The 22,182-nt window shown below is 38.5% G+C and overlaps 1 protein-coding gene across 18 annotated transcripts in view; it reads left to right on the top strand.

Annotated features, from left to right (window-relative positions):
• Positions 1–22,182, top strand: part of Dlg1 (discs large MAGUK scaffold protein 1) — a 188,745-nt gene that overhangs the window by 101,254 nt on the left and 65,309 nt on the right. For all 18 annotated transcript variants that reach the window (XM_051149734.1, XM_051149736.1, XM_051149735.1 and 15 more), the window contains 5 exons: positions 8,983–9,033; positions 11,285–11,409; positions 13,225–13,394; positions 14,918–15,054; positions 18,576–18,720. In XM_051149734.1, the coding sequence (XP_051005691.1) occupies positions 8,983–9,033; positions 11,285–11,409; positions 13,225–13,394; positions 14,918–15,054; positions 18,576–18,720 (628 nt within the window). The remainder of the gene's footprint in view (positions 1–8,982; positions 9,034–11,284; positions 11,410–13,224; positions 13,395–14,917; positions 15,055–18,575; positions 18,721–22,182) is intronic.

Raw genomic sequence — 22,182 nt, forward strand, 5'->3', positions numbered from 1 at the left:
TGTTTCCCCCACATGAGGGGTCACACATAGCACTCTTTTCTACCTTCAAGAAAAATGAGTGTATACAGTGTACCTGGTCAGGGGGCCCAGGATAACTGAATGCCTAAGGTTTCACTTTCAGTTGACCATCTATAGGCCAACTTTGCTTAAATCTCCAGTTTTGTTTTTGTTTTTAATGTAAAATGTACTGTCTGTAGGCATAGTAAGTAACCAACCTAACAGTTATGGAATAGTAGTAAAGCTCCCCAAATTTAAGATCTCAGAAGCTAGCTAAGACCGAGTCTTGCACTCAAAATCTTTTGGAAGTTTCAGCTTTGGACTAATGTGTTATGTTTTCCAGCTTAACTAAATAAGGCAAATTCCAGTTCCTCAGTCAGTACTTACTAGGGCATAGGTCATCCTGCGTTTCTGAATAATGTACAAAATCTTCGGTAGTAGCTGGGTGTGGTGGCACACACATTAATCCCAGTAGAAGAAGTAGAAGCAGGTGGATCTCTGTGAGTTCGAGACCAGAGGCTAGCCTGATTCTCTACGTACAGGTTCCAGGACAGCTAGAGCTACATGGTAGGATCTTGTCTCAACGCCCCTGTACCCTCAAATAAATATTAAGGAGTAAATTATTCTCTCTGGTTATCATAATTTCTCATGCAGACAAATTGTTAAAAGTTAAACACTTTATGCTATTAGGAGATTCGGGAGTTTAGTTGCAAGGTTTTAGATATATTCCAAAGGTGTTTTTAAAACTCATTATCCCCTTGTTAATCCTGACCAGTTAATATTAGCCAGATAACTGAACTAAAAATAAGAAAAAAATATGTGCATGCACCTATGTTCAGTTCCCAGCAAGTGTGCAAGGAGGAGGAAAAGAGAGGAAAGAGATCGAGACATAACTGCTCAGAAAACATTTGTCCTGGCTGAGGTTACCACACCCCAGAATTCACTGAGTTAAGGGTACGTGTATATTTTGTAGCCACTGCAAGCATATCTAAGTTCAGTGCTTCCGGACCATAGCATCACAAGCATATCTAAATGTTTTTAAGCCTGTGGTGTATCAATTACTGTAAATGACCATAAAATAAATGACCAGAAATGGCTTAAGAAAGGAAAGCTTTATTTTAGCTCGTATCCACAGTCAGGAAGCAAGCAGAGAGACGGATGCTGGTCCTCAGCTGACCTCCTCTTTTCCCTCACACTTGGTCAGTACCCCAATCCGTATATGGAGCCACCCACTTTTGGGGCAGGTTTTCCTCACTTAGACCTCTCTAGAAGTATCCTTATGAACACACCCTGAGATGTATTTTCTAGGTGCCTTCAGATCCTGTGAAACTTACAGTGAAGATGACCCACCTGTGCTGTAGTGATTGCTCAGGGCTGTTCAGTGTGTGCACAAGTACATAATCAAAACATTGACATAGGTGCAGCTGCTAGCCATATGTATGCACACTGGTCCCTAAAGTCACAGCCTTCACCAGGTAGAAACAGAAAGTCAAGGCTATACTCAGTTTAATAGCTTGAGGGCCACCTAGGCTATGTGAGAGCCTATCTTTAAAATTCTTGTTTTAATTTTTTGAGCAAATAAATAATTCCTTTAAAGGTTTATATTTGACTATTATTGCCAAGATGCACTTCAAAAAGTGCCTGTTTATATTTCAACAAAAATATACCAATTTCCACCCTAATCCCTGTCCTCTTAAAATACATGATTCTATAGTTTTTCATTTACTCATAACATTGTGTTGTTATCACCACTATTTAATTAGAAAACATTTTCATTGTCCTAAAAAATCCTGCACCATAAATAGTCACTTCTCACTCTTCCTTAATGCTCAGGCTTTTAAAGTCTCTATGGGTTTTGTGTATTTTGGATTTTTCATATAAATATAATCATGCTCCTTGTAACCTTTTTTTAGTTGTCTGGCACCTTTCACTTGGCATAGTGCTTTCAGAGTTTATCCATGTTGTAGTAAGCGTCAGTGTGTTGTCTTGTTTCTGTTGCTGTTGTTCTGGTTCTCCATTTCCCAACACCACCCCACACCAGTGCTGGAAATGACACCAGACCCGTGAGCACATCAGCCTACACTGAGCATATCCCACCCGGCTAATTTATTCCTTTTACTGCTAAATAATATTCTCTTTACATAGACCTTACATTATGTAGCTGCTCATCAGCAGAGAAACATTTGGGTTGTGTCCACTTTGGCTGTTATAAATAAAACTAATGTGATTATCATTGCATGTTTTGAGTGCCCATATAGTTTCATTTCACATGAAGTGGAATTGCTGGGCTATATGATAAACATATTTATATTTTAAGGAGCCAACAAATTAGTTTTCAAAGTAGCTATACCATTTTCCATTTCCTACCACTAATACATGGCATTTCAGTTTCCTCCACACCACCACTTATCTTGTTATTCCTTGTCAAGGGTGGTGTTACTGTATTCTTAATTATAGACATCACACCTTACTGTGGCTTTAGCTTACATTTCCTAATGGCTGATGAGGTTAAAAACGTTTCATGTATTTACCAGCATTTATACATCTTTGAAGAGATGTTTATTTAGATCCTCTGCCCACTTTCAGTTAAATTTTCTGTTTGTTGGTTTTTTGTTTTTTGAGACAGGGTTTCTCTGTGTAATAGCCCTGCTGTCCTGGAACTCTCTTTGTACACCAGGCTGGACTCGAACTCACAGAGATCCGCCTGCCTCTGCCTCCTGAGTGCTGGGGTTAAAGGCGTGCTCCACGTGGCTGTGAAATTGTTCTTTAATACCTTTTGAAGTGCTCTGTATACAAGTCCTCTATGAGTATAGAGCTTATAATTTTTTTCTCATTATGTTGATTATAATTTAATTTCTTTGTTTTCTTTTTAAATTTTTATTTATTCCTTCACTTTACATCCTAGCTGTAGCCCCATCCCTCCTCACCTCCCAGCGCCCCCCTTCTCTCCCATACCCCTATTCCTTAGAAGAGGGAGCCCCTTTCCCTTCCACCCTATCTCATCAAGTCACATCAGGACTGAGTGTGTCCTCTTCCCCTGTGGCCTGAGAAGGCAGTCCTGCCAGGGGGGAGTGATTGGAAAGCAGGCAACAGAGTCCATGTCAGAGAGAGCCCCCACTCCTCTTACTAGGGAACCCACATGAATCCTGAGCTGTCCGTTAGCTACATTTTGTAGGACGCATAGGTCCAGTCCACGCAAGGTCCTTGGGTGGTGCTTCAGTCTCTGAGGCCCCTCTGGGCCCTGGTTAGCTGGCTCTGTTGGTCTTCTTGTGAAGCTCTTGTTACCTCCGGGTCCTTTTCTCCTTCCCCCTACTTTTCCGCAATGTATCACTCAATGTTAGGCTGTGAGTCTCAGCATGTTTCGAACTGCTGCTAGGTGGAGGCTCTTAGAGCACAACTCGGCCTCTCCTGTCTGCAAGCGTAGCAGAGTGTCGTTAATGTCAGGGGTTGTTTCTCTCCCATGGGGTGGATCTTGGGTTGGGCCAGGCATTGGTTGAACCTTCCCTCAGTCTCAGCTATATTTGCTCTATTTTTAACCTTGTACATCTTGTAGATAGGGTGAATTTTGGGTCAAAGTTTTTGTGGGGGGGGGGGGGGTTTAGTGTTCTCCCTCTACCAGGAGACTTATCTAGTTAGAGGGCGTCCTCTTCAGTCTCCGTGGACCATGCTACTAGAAGTCTCTGCCAGAACTCCTCATATCCTCCCAGAAGCCTATCCTGACTTAGGTCTCCAGCTTGTCACTGAGATGCCCAGACCCACGGTTTCTGTTTTCTGTGCAGGCTTTTTGTCTTCCTTCCCTCACTCTCCCCAGATCTGCTCTCCTACCTCCTACCTCTTTGTTCTCTCTCCCACCTCGTTCCCTCTCTTCAACCACTACCTCTGTATATTCTATTTCCCCTCCCACGTTAGCTTTATGCATTCTCCTTGGACCTTCCTTGTTGCTTATCTTCTTTGAGTCTAGGCATTGTAGCATGTTTATCCTGTACTGTATAAGTCAGTACATACCATGTGTGTCTTTCCGAGTCTGCGTTATCTCACTCCAGGTGATCTTTTCTAGTTCCATCCATTTGCCTGCAAATTTCATGATTTGTTTTTTTTGTTTGTTTGTTTGTTTGTTTTCATGATTTGTTTTTAATAGCCGAGTAGCATTCCATTGTGTAAATGTACCACAGTTTATTTATCCATTCTTTGGTTGAAGGACTTCTGGGTTGTTTGCAGCATCTAACTATTACTAATAAAGCTGCTATGAACATAGTTGAGCAAGTTTCCTTGTTGTATTTTGAGGTATCTTTTGGACATAATGCCCACACGTGGTATAACTGGATCTTGAAGTAGAGCTATTCCCAAATTTGATTTCCAAAGTGCTTGTACAAGTTTTCGCTCCCACCAGCAATGGAGGAGTGTTCCCTTCCTCCACATCCTCGACAGTATGTGCTGTCACTTGAGTTTTTGATCTTAGTCAATCTGAGGGTGTAAGGTAGAATCTCAGGGTCGTTTTGATTTCCCTGATGACTGAGGATATAGAGCATTTCTTTAAGTGCCATTCAAGTTTCCTTTGTTGAGAATTCTGTTTAGCTCTGTACCCCATTTTTAATTGGGTTATTTTGTTTGTTGGTGTTTAATGTTTTGAGTTCTTTAATATTTTGGATTTTAGCCCTTTGTCAGAGGTAGGATTGGCAAAGATTTATTCACAATCTGTGGACTGCCCTTTTGTTCTGTTGACAGTGTTCTTTGCCTTACAGAAACATTTCAGTTTCTTACGGTCCCGTTCATTAATTGTTGGTCTTAGAGCTATTGGTGTTCTATTCAGGAAGTTGTCTCCTGGGCCAATGAGCTCAAGGCTCTTCCATAATTTAATTTCTTAATAATCTCCTTTGAAAGACCAAACTCCAAGTCACACTATTTTTTTTCTTTTGTTAGTTTTGGTATTAGGAAACATTGCCTAATCCAGAATCACAAGCATTTACGTTTTTCTATTTTTGTAGTTTTAGTTCTTAAATTTAGGTATTAATCCATTTGGTATCATTGTTGTAGGGTGTGGGTAGGGCTCTTCCTTCATTCTTCCTACAGATACACATCTTGCCTGCCATCATTTGCTGAAGACTGTTACTTATTTATTGAATGGTTTTGCTTCCCATTTTTTAAAGAACCAATTATTTATAAAACATAAGCTTATTTTTATTTCTTTAAATTGTTTAATAATTTTCAGTATATAAGTTGTATACTTCTTATTGGTGGTGAATAAAAATATCATAAGATTTTAGATGGTGATATTTTATCCTGTAGCATTGCTGAACCCATTATTAGTCTAATCTTTTGTATAGATGTCTTTGGACTTCTTATATTCCATATCCTATTATCTACACATACAGTTTGGCTTGTTCTTTGCCAATCTGGATGCCTCTTATTTCTTGGCTTATTTCTCTGATATACTACTTTATTTAATTCTAAATATTCTACAATTTTAATTTAATTTAATTAAAAATTTTAAAAATTTAATTTAATTCTAAATGGCACTGAGGCCAACATCCTTATTTATTCTTTTTTTGGAGGTAAATTTGTAGTTTTTCACATGATATATTACACTCAACTTTAAGTACAAATTGATACAACCTCACTGGCATAGAATTTGATTATCTGTCTATTCATCCATCTTCTGTCCTTAAAAAGGAAAAATTATGCTGGTGAGATGGCTTGTTGGTGAAGGTCTCCAAGCATGAAGGCCTCAGTTTGTTCCCCAGCACTGCATGGTAGAAGGAGCAAACAACTCCCCACACGCTGCCCTCTGACCTCCGTGATTGCCACACACAAACAATAAATGTAGAAATTTAAAGGTGGAGTAGTAAGCAATGTAAGGCAGAATTAGGGACCCCCCCAATAAAAATGTAGATTTCTACAGGTTCCATTAAAGAAGTAAAAGTGAATTTGTTGACATTACTCTCATATTTTCTGTCATTTTCTATCAAAACAAATTCTAAAGACTACATGTTAGAGGAAAAAAGTCATTCGGCTGAAATTTTGTAAGGTTCTTACATGAGAAAATCTTCAGTTTTTCCATATGTGATATAGTTTATAGTTACAGGTATTTTAAAATCACCTTAGTGTCATTATTTAGGGAAATTTTCAAGCAAACTCTTTAGAGTTCATTTTTATTTAGTTACATTAATTTTTCATTAAAAAGAACATTTGCTTTTCTGTACATTTTAACTTTAGATTTTTGGCTTGTGATGATATAGACTGAGGTTTTTAGTGCTGAGATTATGCAGTGTGAGCCATGAATTATGAATATCGATGCATAAAGTCTTGAATGTCACTATGCTACTCTATGGGAAAGGCATTGCTAAATTGTACCTAAATATAGGGTATTAATAAATTAAGCATCTTTGTTACCTCCCTTCAGCCAAGTCATACACTTTTAACATAATCAGATTTTTCTTGTTTGATTGTATTAGTGCTTTTCTAATTAGAAAATTTAAGTTTGAGCCAGGCACAGTGGTGCACTCCTGTAATAGCTGCATTCAAGGACACAGAAGCAGGTGGAGCTCTGTGAGTTTGAGGGCAGCCTGGTCTAGAGAGTCAGGACAGCCAAAGCTACACAGAGAAACCCTGTCTCAGGGGAAAAATTAAGATGTGTCAGTGGAAGAGTGAGCATATATAAGTTTTTTGTGTTTCTTTATGATATATATGTACCAGTATCAAAAGTATATAATTTTTTATTTTATTAATGTTACTCCAGGATCTAAATAGTAACCACTTGAAATCATAGATCCATAAATTACAATGACAAAAATATGAAATGCCTAGCAATCAATCATCTAAAAGGGAAATATACAGTTTACAGTAAGAAAACTGAATTCAAAGCACATCAAATTCACCACTCACTGTGGTTAGTGGGATTTATCCTTAGGATGTAGGAGAAATACATCAAAGCATACCAACAAGTGTCAGCGAACACAAGAACACGTATGACCAGTGGCCATTGGACAGCCCGTGTAGATGAGTCATTTATGTCTAAATCCAGCCCTCTATAACATGGACAGCAAGTTTTCTCCATTTCTTTCCTTCTTCTCTCTTCTCTCTCCCTCCTCTTCCTTCCCTTTCAGCTATGAGTGGTGCTGTGCCAAATATGTAGATGCATCTGGAGAGTATGAATAAGACCATGAAAAAATTTCATATGACTGTGGGAGAGTAATTGTAGGCTTTCTGTTTTCTCCCTGCTTCTCGTGTTTCTCAGTAGATGTGGATTTCAGATGCCCTCAAGAAAAGCGTGAGCTCTTTTCTGGACAAACCTGGACACTTACTGGTTACCTACTTATTTGTAGAACAAAGAAAACAAAGGAGTTTACAGTTTTGGGTTTTTTGTGGGGTTTTGTTATCTCTCATTGCATAATAAACCATACTAAAAGTTGGTATCTTTTTAAAAAAGAAAAAAAGCCGGGCATGGTGGCTCATGTCTATAATCCCAGCACTCAGGAGGCAGAGGCAGGTGGATCGCTGTGAGTTCGAGGCCAGCCTGGTCTACAAAGCGGGTCCAGGACAGCCAAGGCTACACAGAGAGACCCTGTCTCGAAAAACAAAACAACAACAACAACAACAAAAGACAGTAATTCATTATTTCTCATAATCTCACAGGTCAGTTTTCTGAGTCTAGATGACAGTTTTGGGTAGGTTACTGGGAAAAGCCAGAAAGTGTAAGATTGCCTGGTGAGTTTGAATGAATGACTACTCAGTTAAGAATGTAGCTAAGACTCAGGGCAAGTACCTTGGTTTTTGTTCATTTCACTTTGCTCATCAGCAGTTTGAGTTTTCTCAAGTTGTATCTGCTGAGTTATAAGAAATGCATTGTAAAGCAAAGCCAAATACTACAAGGCTCAGGACAAGACTCAGGCTCAGAACCACTCAGCATCATTGCTTTGCTGAGGGTAGTCACAGGACTTACCTGGACCCTAGAGGAAGGGAAAGAGACTCAACAACCCTTGCAGTTAGATTTAGTGATCCTATAAGAGTAAGGGGGAGGAAGATACTCATCTTCAGGAGTGACCTCTCACAAGCCCTGTAGACCTACATTGAGTATATTGTCTAGCCCTCCATTTCTAAAAAGTGTAGTGCAAGGATTCAAACCCAGGTTTCAAGACACTCAGTATGGGAATGCTTCTAAAGAGAACAGAGACTGTGTCTGCTGTGTCTCAGGTGGGAGCAAGTGGTGGGCAGGGGCAGTTCATATAGAGCCTTGCTGATGAGCCACAGACTTTAGCTTCCGACAAGGAGAACTTCAGAAAGTTTTGAAAGAAGTGTGTTACATGGACAGCCTGGACTTTTAAAAGATCAGTCTGATTAAGATACAAGATTTATTTTAAAAGATGTTTCAGTCAGTGGATAATACTAATCTCAGTTTGATTGGCTAGAAGACATTCATTTGTAGTATTCCTGAAGTTTAGACAAAGCCCGAATCAAAATAACAATGAGAATGAAGAAGCAATAGTTTTTCAAAAGTTAAAATATTAAATTAGGAAGACGTGACAACCAATTGGCTATGTGGATCAAGACAAGAAAGATGAGGCTGTAGGGCTTTGGTTAGCAGTTAAGAGAACTGTCTGCTCTTGGACAGGACCTAGGTTCAATTCCCAGCACACACACACGGCAGCTCACAACCACTCTTCTGCTCTCCTTGGACATTTGCATGCATGTGGTGCATAGACATTTGTGTAGGCGGGACATTTATACATAAAACCTTTAAAAATCAGCATTTAAAAATAGTAAAAGCTAAATGTGCCCCTCGTATGTGAGAAAGCCATGCTAGCAGTACTACAGTCACATTGACCCTCTTCCATTCTTTATAAAGCTTTTCTGAAGTTACTAAAATGTAGCTGTATTTTTTTAATCACTGTCATGTTTAACAGGTTTTCATTAATCTTGTAGAATTATCTTGACATTTTATATTTTTCATTCTGAATTTCTAAGCTACTTCCCTCTTTTCGTCTACAGGTTAATGGCACTGATGCAGATTATGAATACGAGGGAATCACACTGGAAAGGGTAAAAACCATTATCTCAGTCTGTTGTTTGAACTCTTAAATATATTGTTCAATATATAAAATTAGCCATGGTATTTTTGGATTTTTTTTTCTTTAATATCCATTAACTTTTGTGGATTTACAGAAGAGGCATAGGATAATAGAGAGAATTCCAGTTATTTTGGACTCAGCTTTCTCTGTTAACATCCACCGTTGTTACAGTGTGTTTGTTTCAGCCTATGGGCCAATATATGTGCATTATTATTAACTGAAGTCTCTGTTTCTTCTTCGTTAGTTTTATGGTTTGGTATTTTTTCCCTCCTGGATACCATCCAGGAAACTATACTTCATACAGTTATCTGTTTAGGGTACTCTAAACTATTATAGTTTGTCAAAACTGTCCTTTTAATTTTTTCCTAAGTAGCATGCTATCTGGATGGTGCCACATTTGTATTCACAGCACTTAAGAGCACAAGCAAGTCAGCTTGTGCTACATGAAAGTTTTGTCTCAAATATGCCTACCTACCTACATACATACATCTGTGTTGGTGAAAGGAGTGTCTGCACGCGTGAGCATGTGTACAACCAGTTCATAATGTATTTCAGAAACACTGCCCTTGTCTGGCAAGTACTTCCAAGGCATTAAATGTTCTACACAAGTAACTTTCCTGAGTAGCAGAAGATCTTCATTTTAAAACCTACAATCTTAGTTATATTTTGTTGTGTTTGAAGCCAGAATGGACATCCAGGAAAGTAAGGAACGCTGCAGGATCTTTGCATGTGTAGAGTAGGTCTTCACTGTCTGCTGCGTCATTCCAGGCCCCAGTCAGCAGGCGGCTGCTGCAGGAACACTAACACAATCTCAGCGGTAATCTAACATGTGTTTTCACAGGGCAATTTATGACATCTCATGCTGTTTGACTTACTCCTTTTAATCTTCTCCCAGTGCCATTTAGGTTTCTAATTTAATTTTCGGACTGTGTATTTTTCACTGCTTAAAAAACTTGAATACTTAAATTTCTTGGTAGCTTTCCACAGTCTTAGTTGTGTTGACATCCTACTAATTCTTTATAGAATTTATAATTACATTGGTATTTTAGGACAAATAACGGGAAACTGGATGTTTAAGTTGCTAAATATGAATAGCAATAGGTCAGATATTTCCACTTATTTGAGTTGCTGGAAAGCTACATGCAGAAAATAAACATTTCTAAGTGCTTTTCTTAGGTCAAAGAAGTATCATTTCTCTTTATAGACTTTTAATAGCAGTAAAACCTCTTTTGTGTGCAAATATTACTCAGAATTTCAGTTTTCCTGTCTGTAAATAACGTGGCAGTTGTCAGAGTCTACTTGCTATCAGAGAAGTAGCTCTCACCAGCACTGAGTTCTCAGTGGGCTTCAGTACTTAAAAATGCCCTTTGGTAGTCGGGTGAACATCTCAAGTTATTGCTGCTGTTACTTATCAGCTGCAGTTCGGTCCTTAAAATAAGCAGCTTGCAAAGTGGTCAGAAGAAAAGTACCATCCTCACTTCTTTTTTAAAAGGTGAGATGGTCTTTGTCCTGCTCAGAAATAAAGGCAGTAGCCAGGCATCATGGCTCAGGAGGCCAAGGCCAGCGTTGCACCAGGGTTGATGCAATCAACCCTGGGCTGCTTAGGAAGACTTTCCCAAACACAAATCAATTAATTAATGAAGCGAAAGATCACATGCTTTGTCTCTTGGGAGAGGTTGCTCTATCAAGCATGAATGAGGTGCATCTTAAAAGAAAATTTAAACTAAAACTACAAAGATAGTAGAAGAAAACATAAAGGTAAATGCTTGTGATTCTGGAATAGGCAGTATTTGCTAATACCAAAACTTAACAAAAGAAAAAAGTATGATTTGGACTTTGGTGCTTCAAGGAGATTATTAAAACATTAAAATATAATCAGCATAAAGGAAAAATTTTGCAAGCCCTGTACTCATAGAGGACTTGTATACAGAACACTTTTCTGTGGGTAAAGGGTAATTCACAGACAAATTACACATACTTACGAAGAGGGAACTTCAAACTAGGCTTCTGGAAAACTCAGTACATTTTCTTCAGCCTCACCCACTGAGCAATAATTAATACCTCTGAGGAAGCTTTTCCTTAAATGGAGAGATGTCTATTTAATTTAGAACTTTTCTCTTAGCTGTGCATTTCCTTTTTGTGGTAGAGTTCCTGTTTCAGTATAGTTTCTAGAGCCTCAATGCTTAGATCTTACTTCCTGGAATTTTTCCCTCTGTCCTTAGGGAAATTCAGGGCTTGGTTTCAGCATTGCAGGAGGTACAGACAACCCCCACATTGGAGATGACTCAAGTATTTTCATCACCAAAATTATCACAGGAGGAGCAGCTGCCCAGGATGGAAGATTGCGGTATGTCTTAAACCTAATGTAAATGTGATGTTGACAAAAGACAGGGACTAACTTGAAAAAGGAACAGCTAATAACTAAATGTAGATCGAAGCTCAAGCCACACTTAAATGACCAACTCTCAGATAATTTTCCTCTTTGTATTGTTTCTGTCTTTTATGCATGCAGTTTTGTCTTAGGTATTATAATACTTTGAATAATGCATTTTGATAGCTTAAATGGCTGTAACCAATTTTTTAGGTGTCATGAGCTGTCCTTGGTGTCTACAGATAAAGTCACAAAACTATTTCATTTTCTCTTTTGGGAACCAGTTACATAAACTTACACAGAAATTTATATAGTGTTCTGTTTTGGAACATGTCTTACAAAATTGACATTTCCTTGGACCGTACATTCTGGCATTTTTCCAATTTCTTTGGTTGGTCCAGGTTTTTCTTTATATAATGGTTACAGAAGGACATGTTGGGACTAAGGATTTCATAAATCATCTTATCTTAGTTTCTTAATTCTCTATGCAGCTCTTCAGATTTTAAACTGGATTTACTGCCGGTATGGCAGACAGTCTATTAGTGATCTCAGCCATAAAAATTAGGAATTTGACCCTTTGTGCCTGTGTAGCATTTACTTCCTAATCTGTCACTGCCCTTTTGTTTGGGCAGCTTATGTGCAAATATGTGCCTTGTTTAACCGAAGAACACACCCAAAGTACTAGTCAGTCCTTTGGGTGTAAAATTTCTTTCCTCTACGAAAATTTAATTAGCAATAGAAACTTGTCAGGACCCACTTTAATATCTTAAGTGTCTCTGCTGGTTTGAAATGACTTCCATGTTTTCCTAATGGAGCACCATGCAGTCAAAGCCAGCTAAGTTGAAAAAGCTGAGAATAGGAACAAAAAATTTTTTTAGTTACCATGTCAAATTATGTTATTTACATAGATGACTTTGAATTAAGTGATCTGATCTTTAAGTTCACATAAGTTTTAAAGAGTAATTTCTTTTTTTTGTTTGTTTGTTTTGTTTTGTTTTTTTAAGACAGGGTCTCTCTGTGTAGCCTTGGCTGTCCTAGACTCAATTTGTAGACCAGGCTGGCCTCTACCTCACAGCGATCCACCAGCCTCTGCCTCCTGAGTGCTGAGATTAAAGGCGTGCGACACCATGCCCGGCCCTGTAATTTCTTTTTTAAAGTTCTACACCTCAGATTTGAAAAAATAAAAATTTCATCTTGGCTAAGTCAGTTAATTGTAGTTTTGACACTATCCTCTGACCTTCAACTAGCTTAACTGACCTTAAGGTTTTTGAACTTCATTTTTCTTACTCATAAATACAGGTCTGTCACTTATTTATGCCCTTAAGAGTGCTATATTACAGTTCTTCCTGCTTCATTTTCTCCGTGCATAAAATGGGTTTAAAAAAAAAAAAAAAAAACTAGTATAAGTTGTTTTAAGGATTAAACACTAAGGAAGTACCTAGCTGTGGTTAGTGTCAAACACTAAGGAAGCACCTAGCTGGGGTTAGTGTCAAACACTAAGGAAGCACCTAGCTGGGGTTAGTGTCAAACACTAAGGAAGCACCTAGCTGGGGTTAGTGTCAAATGTTTGCTAACTTCATCAAATTCCTTTGTCTGTACATAATATTTTAAATAATTTATTTTTATTTTTTTCCCCTTTGCTGTCTTTTGAAAAATTTATAAATTGAAATTTAACATGTAGCTTCTTCATTTATATTTTCTGGAATAAATAATTTTTATCAAAAAGAAAAATTTTAAATTGGTAAAGATAGAATATTGGTAATTAATATTTTGATATATTGTTTTTCTCAGGGTAAATGACTGTATACTGAGAGTAAATGAAGCTGATGTTCGTGATGTAACCCACAGCAAAGCAGTTGAGGCATTGAAAGAAGCTGGATCTGTTGTGCGATTGTATGTGAAAAGGCGGAAGCCAGCATCAGAGAAAATAATGGAAATAAAACTCATTAAAGGTCCTAAAGGTACATTGTAAATCAGAATAAGACATATTATCAAGAAACATGAGCTAAGCTTTTTTTATATTCTAAGATTATCATTCTTTTAGTCTTCTACAGAATTTCAGTTGGTTCTAAGAATTTTTCTGTCATTTTATACTGCTCTTTGTCTCAAGTAGAGTTTTAGAGTGGTTGCATTCTACCATGGTGGCAGCATTTGAAATGGTACTTTATTAATTCCCATGTACTATTCACATTTTACTGTTCCTGTGTGTATAAACGGAAGAGTAATTTCTACGTGATGTTGTGTATATGTAGTGTTGGTGTGGGTGCCTGTATTCACACACCCATGCATGTACTTGGGTAGGCCAGAAGGCAGTGTTGGTGTCACCCTCCACCTTAACCTTTTGAGACAGGTTCTTTTTCTGTTTAGTAGCCTGTCCTTAACAGTGTGAAACAGTAGGGAACAGAATCTCTACTTCAAAGTTTTGTAATTACATTTATTTATTTGGTGGGGAAGGAGTGATTTGCCATGGTGTGTATATGGAAATCAGGACAGTTTCCAGGAGTTAGTTCTTTCTTTTTACCTTGTGGGTCCCTATGGTCAACCTATGTTGTAAGGCTGGGTGGAAGGCACCTTTGCCATTTGGTTCATCTCAGCAGCCTTTTAAATTTATAATAGATTTGTTTGTATCTGTTTTAAGTGTTGTTTGGTCGTATGTAGTGCTTATATTAATTTATCATCTACAAAATACTTTAAATGTAGAGTGTGGGTCAAATTAAAGGATTATAATATAGTGGATGTCATGGTACTTACCTCTGTAGTGAGGACTGGTAAGGTGATTTCTAGTTTGAAAACATTGATAGTATTGAGGATAAATAGAAATAGTAATTCTAGAACTTGGCTTCCTAGAGGAAGTAGAATACCAACAAATGAAACACATAGAGAATTTGGTATTGAAGATGGTATTTCAGAACTGCAGAAATTGTTCTCAGATATTACTTCTCAGTTATTTTATTCTTTTTTTTTTTTTTTTTTTAAGATTTTATTTATTTATTATGTATATAGTGCTCTGCCTGCATGTACACCTGCAGGCCAGAAGAGGGCACTGTATTCCCTGGAACTGAAGTTACAGATGGTTGTGAGCCATCATGTTAGTACCTGGAACCAAACCCGGGTGCTCTTCACCACAGACTCCTCTCCAGTCTCGAAACTTAAGCTTTTTTAAAAGATTTATTTATTTATTATTTATATAGTGTTCTGCCCGCATGTGTGCCTGCAGGCCAGAAAAGAGTACCAGATCTCATTATAGATGGTTGTGAGCCACCATGTGGTTCCTGGAAATTGAACTCAGGACCTTCGGAAGAACAGTGCTCTTAACCTCTGAGCCATCTTTCCAGCCCCTAAACTCAAGATTTTAAAAGCAGAAAACTAAATAAATAATTTTCTGTATGTTGGATTAATCACGTCTAATTTTCATCCTCCCCCCACCCCCCGGACTTTTAATTCACCTTATTGATGAGACTCTAAACAACTGTATTCCAACCAGGTCTTGGGTTCAGCATTGCTGGAGGTGTTGGAAATCAGCATATTCCTGGTGATAACAGCATCTATGTAACCAAAATAATTGAAGGAGGTGCAGCACACAAAGATGGAAAGCTTCAGATTGGAGATAAGCTTCTAGCAGTAAGTACACTCAGTGTTCTACAAGTCGTTCAGATGTCTGCTTTTCCTAACAAAACTGGCTTTTCTGTTCTGAAACCACTTCAGTGATGTTTACGTGAGTTCTGGCCAGCCTTTGTTAAAACTGCAGTGATTTTTGGTATTACACCCTTTTCCTCTACCAGCCCCACTCTGATTTTGACTCTTCCGCTCAGTCTTCCTCCATCTCCTCTCTTCTCTCTGCCCACCTCTCATTCCTAGTTAAAGACTTGAAGTCTTGGCAATGCACAGTAGTGTTAAATCACAGTCTTAAGTTCACAGTGCGGTGTTATCATGTGGTTGTGGGGGCCTCATCTATTTATAATGTAATGAAAACCAGTGAAGTCATTACTCATCCCCAAACTAGAACACCAGTAGTTGTGTGTAATTTTTTTTCTCTTTCTTTTTTTCTTTCTTCCTTATAAATTGTTTAAACAGGATCTGGAGAGATGGCTCAGTGGCTGAGAGTGCTTATAGCTCTTTCATAGGACTCAGGTTTGGAATTTGATGCTGCTTTCCAAACACCTTCATGACACGCGTATATATACACACACACAAAGAAAAAACTATAAAATGATGATAGTAAATGTTTAATTGCATAAATATGTGTACATATTTTGCTTATTATTATTTGGAAACTCTTTGAGGCTACTGTAGTTTTTTTTATGCTTATTTTTTTTCACTTAATATGGTGTTACTGTGATTTCATATTTCCTAAAGCTGAAATCCATTCATACAAGACTTAGCTGTGTGACTGTATCATAGTTTATCTAGTGTTATCAACAACCACCTTGGTCCTCATGTTCATGAGGAAAATGGAACCTGAAGAAAAGCTAAAGTGCTGGTGCAGATAACGGTCTTGTGCAGCGCAGAAAGGGAGGCGAGAGCTAGACATGTATCTCAATTAGGCTTCCTGTTGCTGCAGTGAAACACCAGGACAAAAGGCTCTACTCATCTTACACCGCCATGTTGCTGTTAATCACCAAAGAAAGTCAGGACAGCAACCCAAGCAGGGCAGGAACCTGGAGGCAGGAGCAGACACAGAGGCTGTGGAGGGTGCTGCTTACTGGCTTGTTTCACATGGCTTGCTCAGCCTGCTTTCCTATAGAACTTTTTGCTCTCACGTCTGGTCTTCTTACAGCATAATTGCCAGTCTTTCCCTAAGGTGTGGGTGAAAAGTTTCACTGGAAATACCCACCTGCCAGTATAAACAGCTTTGCAAACCCACTAGATTTTCTCACTTTATGTATTCTTTATTCTGTATTGGGGGCCAGGGGCGTAGGTGTCTGTGTGCCGCTGTGTGGCAGGACAGGTTCAGGATTTGCCTTCCGCTTTCTTGAGGTGGGGCTCTCCATGTTTCTGCTGCTGGCTTGCATGCTCCAGGCTAGCTGGCTGATAAGCTTCCCGCTGAGTCTTGTTTCCACCTCCCATCTTTAGAAATGCTGGCATTGCACATGTATATCACCACCACACCCGAATGGCTTTTTGTTTGTTGTTGTTGGTTTTTTGTTTTGTTTTGTTTTTGAGTCCAGAGATCTAATTCAAGATGTCAGGGTTGCATAACTATTTCTTTTACCTACTTTCCCACTCTTTATTATTTGTCCGGAACCAGTATTGTTGGCAGGAAGCCAACAACCTATATTTGTTTTCAAAAGCAACAGGACTTTTCATCCTGTCTCAAAACAAAACTTTAATACAGCCTTTACTCTCATAATTATGCTGAAATCATACAAGTTTGAAGTCTTATTTTAATTGGCTTTAACCTAGTACTTGATAGGCCTTCATTTTCCACTTTTTGCATTTAGCATAATTATCCTCTAATTTGATATTTTTCTTGGCCCCACTCTGACGGCTCTCAGCCCCCTTCTTGTCTGCTCATCGAGCTGACTCAGCGCTCAGGGCCTGTGCTTTCTCCTGTTAGTGCTGACCTAGAGCTCAGGGCCTGTGCTTTCTCCTGTTAGTGCTGACCTAGAGCTCAGGGCCTGTGCTTTCTCCTGTTAGTGCTGACCTAGAGCTCAGGGCTGTGCTTTCTCCTGTTAGTGCTGACTTCCAGAGTCGTCGTTCACACTGTAAAGACTGATAAATGTCAGATAAGCTTGCTCAAGTCTAAAATGTTGAGATCCTCCTCTTTCTTTGTCAGCATTTATGATACATATCGAATGCTAAATAAGAAACAGCATTTAATAACAAACCAATAGTCATGGTATTTGTGCATAGTTCCACAAACTGCAGAGGGCTTGATAGGAATAGCTTACTTTTAGTTTGTATTTTAATACTGTTTCTCTGTAAAAGTAACTTTTATTCTTATTACTCAATTGTTGTCGGGGAGGCGTACTGCTTCCTCCTGCTAACCTAGGCCTAGCCCTGGAAGCTTCCAGCCTCCATACGATCTACCGTAGGCCTACAATGTTTTCAGCCTCTGAGACCCACTGCTCAATAAGCTCACCCTTACTTGTTCTTTCTGAGCTCTGGGCTGCTGGTTCAACTCAGCTGTTCTGGCTCGAACTCTTCTCCCAGCTGACTTATTTAATCTGGCTTCTCTCTTGACCCAGAATTGCTCTGCCTGGCCTCAAACTAACTCACAATCTGCACTTATCTTGTGGCTCCTTCTCATTCTCTGGCTCGTTCCCTCTTCACCTGAGTTCTTTCTCTGCAATCCATCTCTATTACTTTCCTGGTAAAAACTGCCTCCTCTCTCTGAAAAACTGCCTCTTAAGTAGCTGTCCGTGCCTCTCTGTTCTCATGAGAGTTAGACATATCTTATTCTGTCAAATCTTCTGATTCGTCATCTTTTCTGCCACTTAATTAGACATCACTTTCAAACATGGGTGCTTCCTTCTACAAACTAACTTTACCTTCGTTTGGGATTAAAGGCATGTATTACCATGCCTGGATCTAAACTTTTCTTTACTTGATAACTTGCTCTATACCTGCCAGGCCTTGAACTCAGATTTGTGTGCCTCTGTCTCCTGGATTAAAGGCGTGTTTGTATTCTTGCCAGAGCAACCATGTTCTGAATTAGCATTCTTCTACATTTCTTCGTAAAAGAATTAAATTGTGCCTACAATACTCTGTCCTTAAACGTGTAAGAAAGAGAGAGAAAGTTGAAGCTGAGAAAAGAAGCTAGAATCAAAATTGTCTATTTCATGAACATATATAAAAGATTTTCCTTGTATTATGGACACTAAAAATGGATATTTTTCTTTCCACACATCTTTGTTTCCTTTAAAACACTCTTTTTTTTTTTTTTTTTTTTTTTTTTTTGGTTTTTCGAGACAGGGTTTCTCTGTGTAGCCTTGGCCATCCTGGACTCACTTTGTAGACCAGGCTGGTCTTGAACTCACAGCGATCCGCCTGCCTCTGCCTCCCGAGTGCTGGGATTAAAGGCGTGCGCCACCACGCCCGGCTTCAACACTCTTTCATATCCCATATCATTTGGGTAATCATTTTCAAAAAGCATGTTGTAAAAATGGCTTCAAATATTATCTTTTGGTATTTTCTTGTAGGTGAACAGTGTATGTTTAGAAGAAGTTACTCATGAAGAAGCAGTAACTGCCTTAAAGAACACATCTGATTTTGTTTATTTGAAAGTCGCAAAACCAACAAGTATGTATATAAATGATGGCTATGCACCACCTGACATCACGAACTGTAAGTGTGTTAGCTTAAGGCTGCTTAAATGTCTTATTTTCACAGATATGCTCTCTATAATATTACCAATATACTGTAATAAAAAAGGATTAAACATTATAAAAATACTATATAAACCCAGTGTTGGGAAGATGTAGACAGGAGGATCAGCATTACAAAAATAACAAGGCCAATCTGTCCTACAAACTGTCTCAAAAGAAAGGAAAGAATTGGCTGAAAAGATAGCTCAGCAATTAAGAGGCTCCAACTTTTGTTCCCAGCACCTCTTCAGGTGGTTCACAATCACCTGTAACTTCAGCTCCAGGGGTTCCAGTGTCTTTTCTTTTTCTTTTTTAGTTTGATTTGATTTGATTTTTCAAGACCAGGTTCTCTGTGTAGTCCTGGCTGTCCTAGATTCGCTTTGTAGACCAGGCTGGCCTCGAACTCACAGAGATCTACCTGCGCCTCTACCTCCCTGAGTGCTGGCAGTGCCCTCTTATGTCCTCCTCAGGCACCTATGCAAACACACATATACACATAATTTAAAATAAAATCTTTTTTGTTGTTGTTTTTTTTTTTGTTTTTCAAGACAGTGTTTCTCTGTGTAGCCTTAGCTGTCCTGGACTCACTTTGTAGGCCAGGCTGGCCTCAAACTCACAGCGATCCACCTGCCTCTGCCTCCTGAGTGGTCAGATTAAAGGCATGTGCCACCATGCCCAGCTCAAAATAAGATCTTTTTTAAAAAAATTTAAGAGATACTAATTCTTTTTTGTTTTTGTTTTTTGAGACAGGGTTTCTCTGTGTAACCTTGGCTGTCCTGGACTTGCTTCATAGATCAGGCTGGCCTTGAACTCACAGGGATCCACCTGCCTCTACCTCCAGAGTGCTGGGATTAAAGCTGTACACCACCTCCCCTAGCTGAGAACTAATTCTTTAATCTGGATTTTTTTAATCTGCTAAGTCATACTCTTCATAATAAAAATAATGTTCACCTTGATTCTCAAGCTTTTCTCTAAATAACAGTTATTGAAGGTATTTTGCAAATAATGCAGACTCATGTTACATGCTTGAGCACAAAAATAAACAAATACCTTATTCTGTGTATAAGGAAACCAATTCTCGTGCTCCTGGTTGGTGCATTGACAATACTTTGAGAAATACTAACATTTTCTCTAATACAATTGAATTCTTTTTTTAATGATGTTCAGCATTTCTAATCAACAGAAATGGTATGCTTCTTTTTAACAAAGAAAACACCTCACTACTTAAAATTCTTGCATGTTCTTGTGCATAAACTTTACGTAAAGACTTTGTATATGTTTATTTGTAATTTAAAGAACAGTCTGGCTTGTCAGTTCAGGTATCAGTCTCATTTTGAATACTGCCTTTTTAGGACAGCCATCTGCACATTTGGAATAGCTCTTCCACAAACTGATAATTGCTGTCCTAATTTTGAGTGAGCGTATATTACAAATAGCGAGGTTACTACCTAGGAAAATATTAAACAGAAAATACTTTTATGAAATTAGTCCTCTTACAATAATGACATGGCATTTTTTAAGTGACATTGCTAATCCTGACGAGTAATGAGTAACAGGACCACTGTTTGTTTTCTAAGTCTGGTGCAATGTCCAGCTGTTTGTTTTTGTTCTTGTTTCCCGTCTGTTAATGAACTAACAGGACATTGTAAGACAATTGTAGCTCACCTTGGCGAGCTCAGCTTTATATTTTATTACTACTTTGCATCTCAGGCAGTTGCAGTTATGATTGTTAGATAAAGCTTACAAATTATGTTTATTTAGTATGTGAAACAAATGAATAATTTATTTTGTGGGGGTTTTTAAAGCATTTAAATTTATCTTTCATAGTTTTTGCCTTCCTAAGCCCTTGCCAGACCTTACATCCAACGTACCTGCCTGCTCCCTGTGTTGTAATCATTTGAGTCTCCCGTACAGATCTGGCTTTCTTCACACTTTTATTCACATTGCCATCCCTAGGGATGATAGAAAGCTACACTAACTCATGTAAACCCTGGCTTTCTGGTGTCTTCATTTCTTGCTTTTTCTCCTGCCCTCCATTTCAGCTTGAGTACTTAAGTACTTCTAACACTTCAGATCTTTTCAGTAATTGTCAATACCTTCATCAACTCTAACAACTTTAAATCATTCAAAACCATCAGTTCAGTCACTGCTCTTCTGTCTGTCGGTTTCAGCCTCGTTTGACCTTCAGGTATTGGCTTCATTTCCTTGCCTCCTTACCTCTCTGGTTCACTACTGGGTTTTTCAGCTTAGGCTTCACGGTCTGTTGATGATATTTCTTTGGACTTCCTGTGCTTTTATCCTTCTTTCCCAACAGTGTTTCAGCCAGTTGTCTTCCTCCCTGCTCTTTCAGTGTAGAATAGAGCTGGGGTTGAAAGTACTAAGATGAGGAAATTCTCTTCTGGAAGATTAAGGAGTAGATGTGAAATAAAGGAGGAGAGGAAAGAATTCTTGGTGAGAGAATGAATAAGAAAAAGCACCAGGCACACTTGAGGCTCCCTTCGTCAAGAGTGAAGAGACGGCAGTGAATGTGCTTGCTCTTAAAAGCACACACCTGTCTATGTGTGTGTACTTAATGTAGTCATTTTAGATCTACTATTTGTTCTTAAACAAATGTCTGTGCTCTTCTAATTTGCTGCTTTTGCTTTCCTTAAAGGTATGTGAGATCTGTGTGTAGTTGTATCAGTTTGCTGACTTGTTTTCTTATTTTAATGCTGTGTAATATTCTATTATACGAACCTACAACAGGTTTTTTTATTAAACTGCTGGGTCATTTTCAGTTTTGATTTATAAAGAATATTGCTACCTTAGATGTTTTTGCACATGTCTAGTTGTGTGTGTGTGTGTGTGTGTGTGTGTGTGTGTGTGTGTGTGTGTGTGTTACCATCATCATTTGTTTGTTTTAGACAGAATTATGCTATGTAGTCCAGGCTGGCCTCAAATTCATGCTGCTCCTACCTCAGCCTCCTTGGTTCTGATTATATGTATGTGTTACCATGTTTAGCCTACATATTTTTCTTGGCCATATGCACCTCATTTCTCTTAAGAATGACATTTAGTGTTACAGAGCTAGTGTGAATGTGTGTGTATAGTCTCTTAGTTGTATGGCTAGCACTTGAGTGGCTGAGCTGCCTCCCTGACCCTGCATTTTTCAGTTAGTATTGTCTCTTTCTTTAAAATGTTGTTTTATATTTTGGGTAATCTGAGCAACCATTTGAGGTGTCTTCCAGCTGCGCATAGCCTGAGCACCACTGTCCTCTACTGTAGCCACCCTGCTCACACCATCTCTCTCTGAAGCAAACCTTTTCCATGATTCGTTATTTCAAAACTCACTGAAATTATTTCCCAGCCTACACTCATAAGAGGGAACTTAAAAGCTTTATAATTTTATCTAAACCTGATGTGTTTTGATTTAATTTTTATATGTAACATTTTTCAGTATTGG

This window comes from Acomys russatus, chromosome 8 (genome assembly GCF_903995435.1).
Source record: "Acomys russatus chromosome 8, mAcoRus1.1, whole genome shotgun sequence".
Lineage (NCBI taxonomy): Eukaryota > Metazoa > Chordata > Mammalia > Rodentia > Muridae > Acomys > Acomys russatus.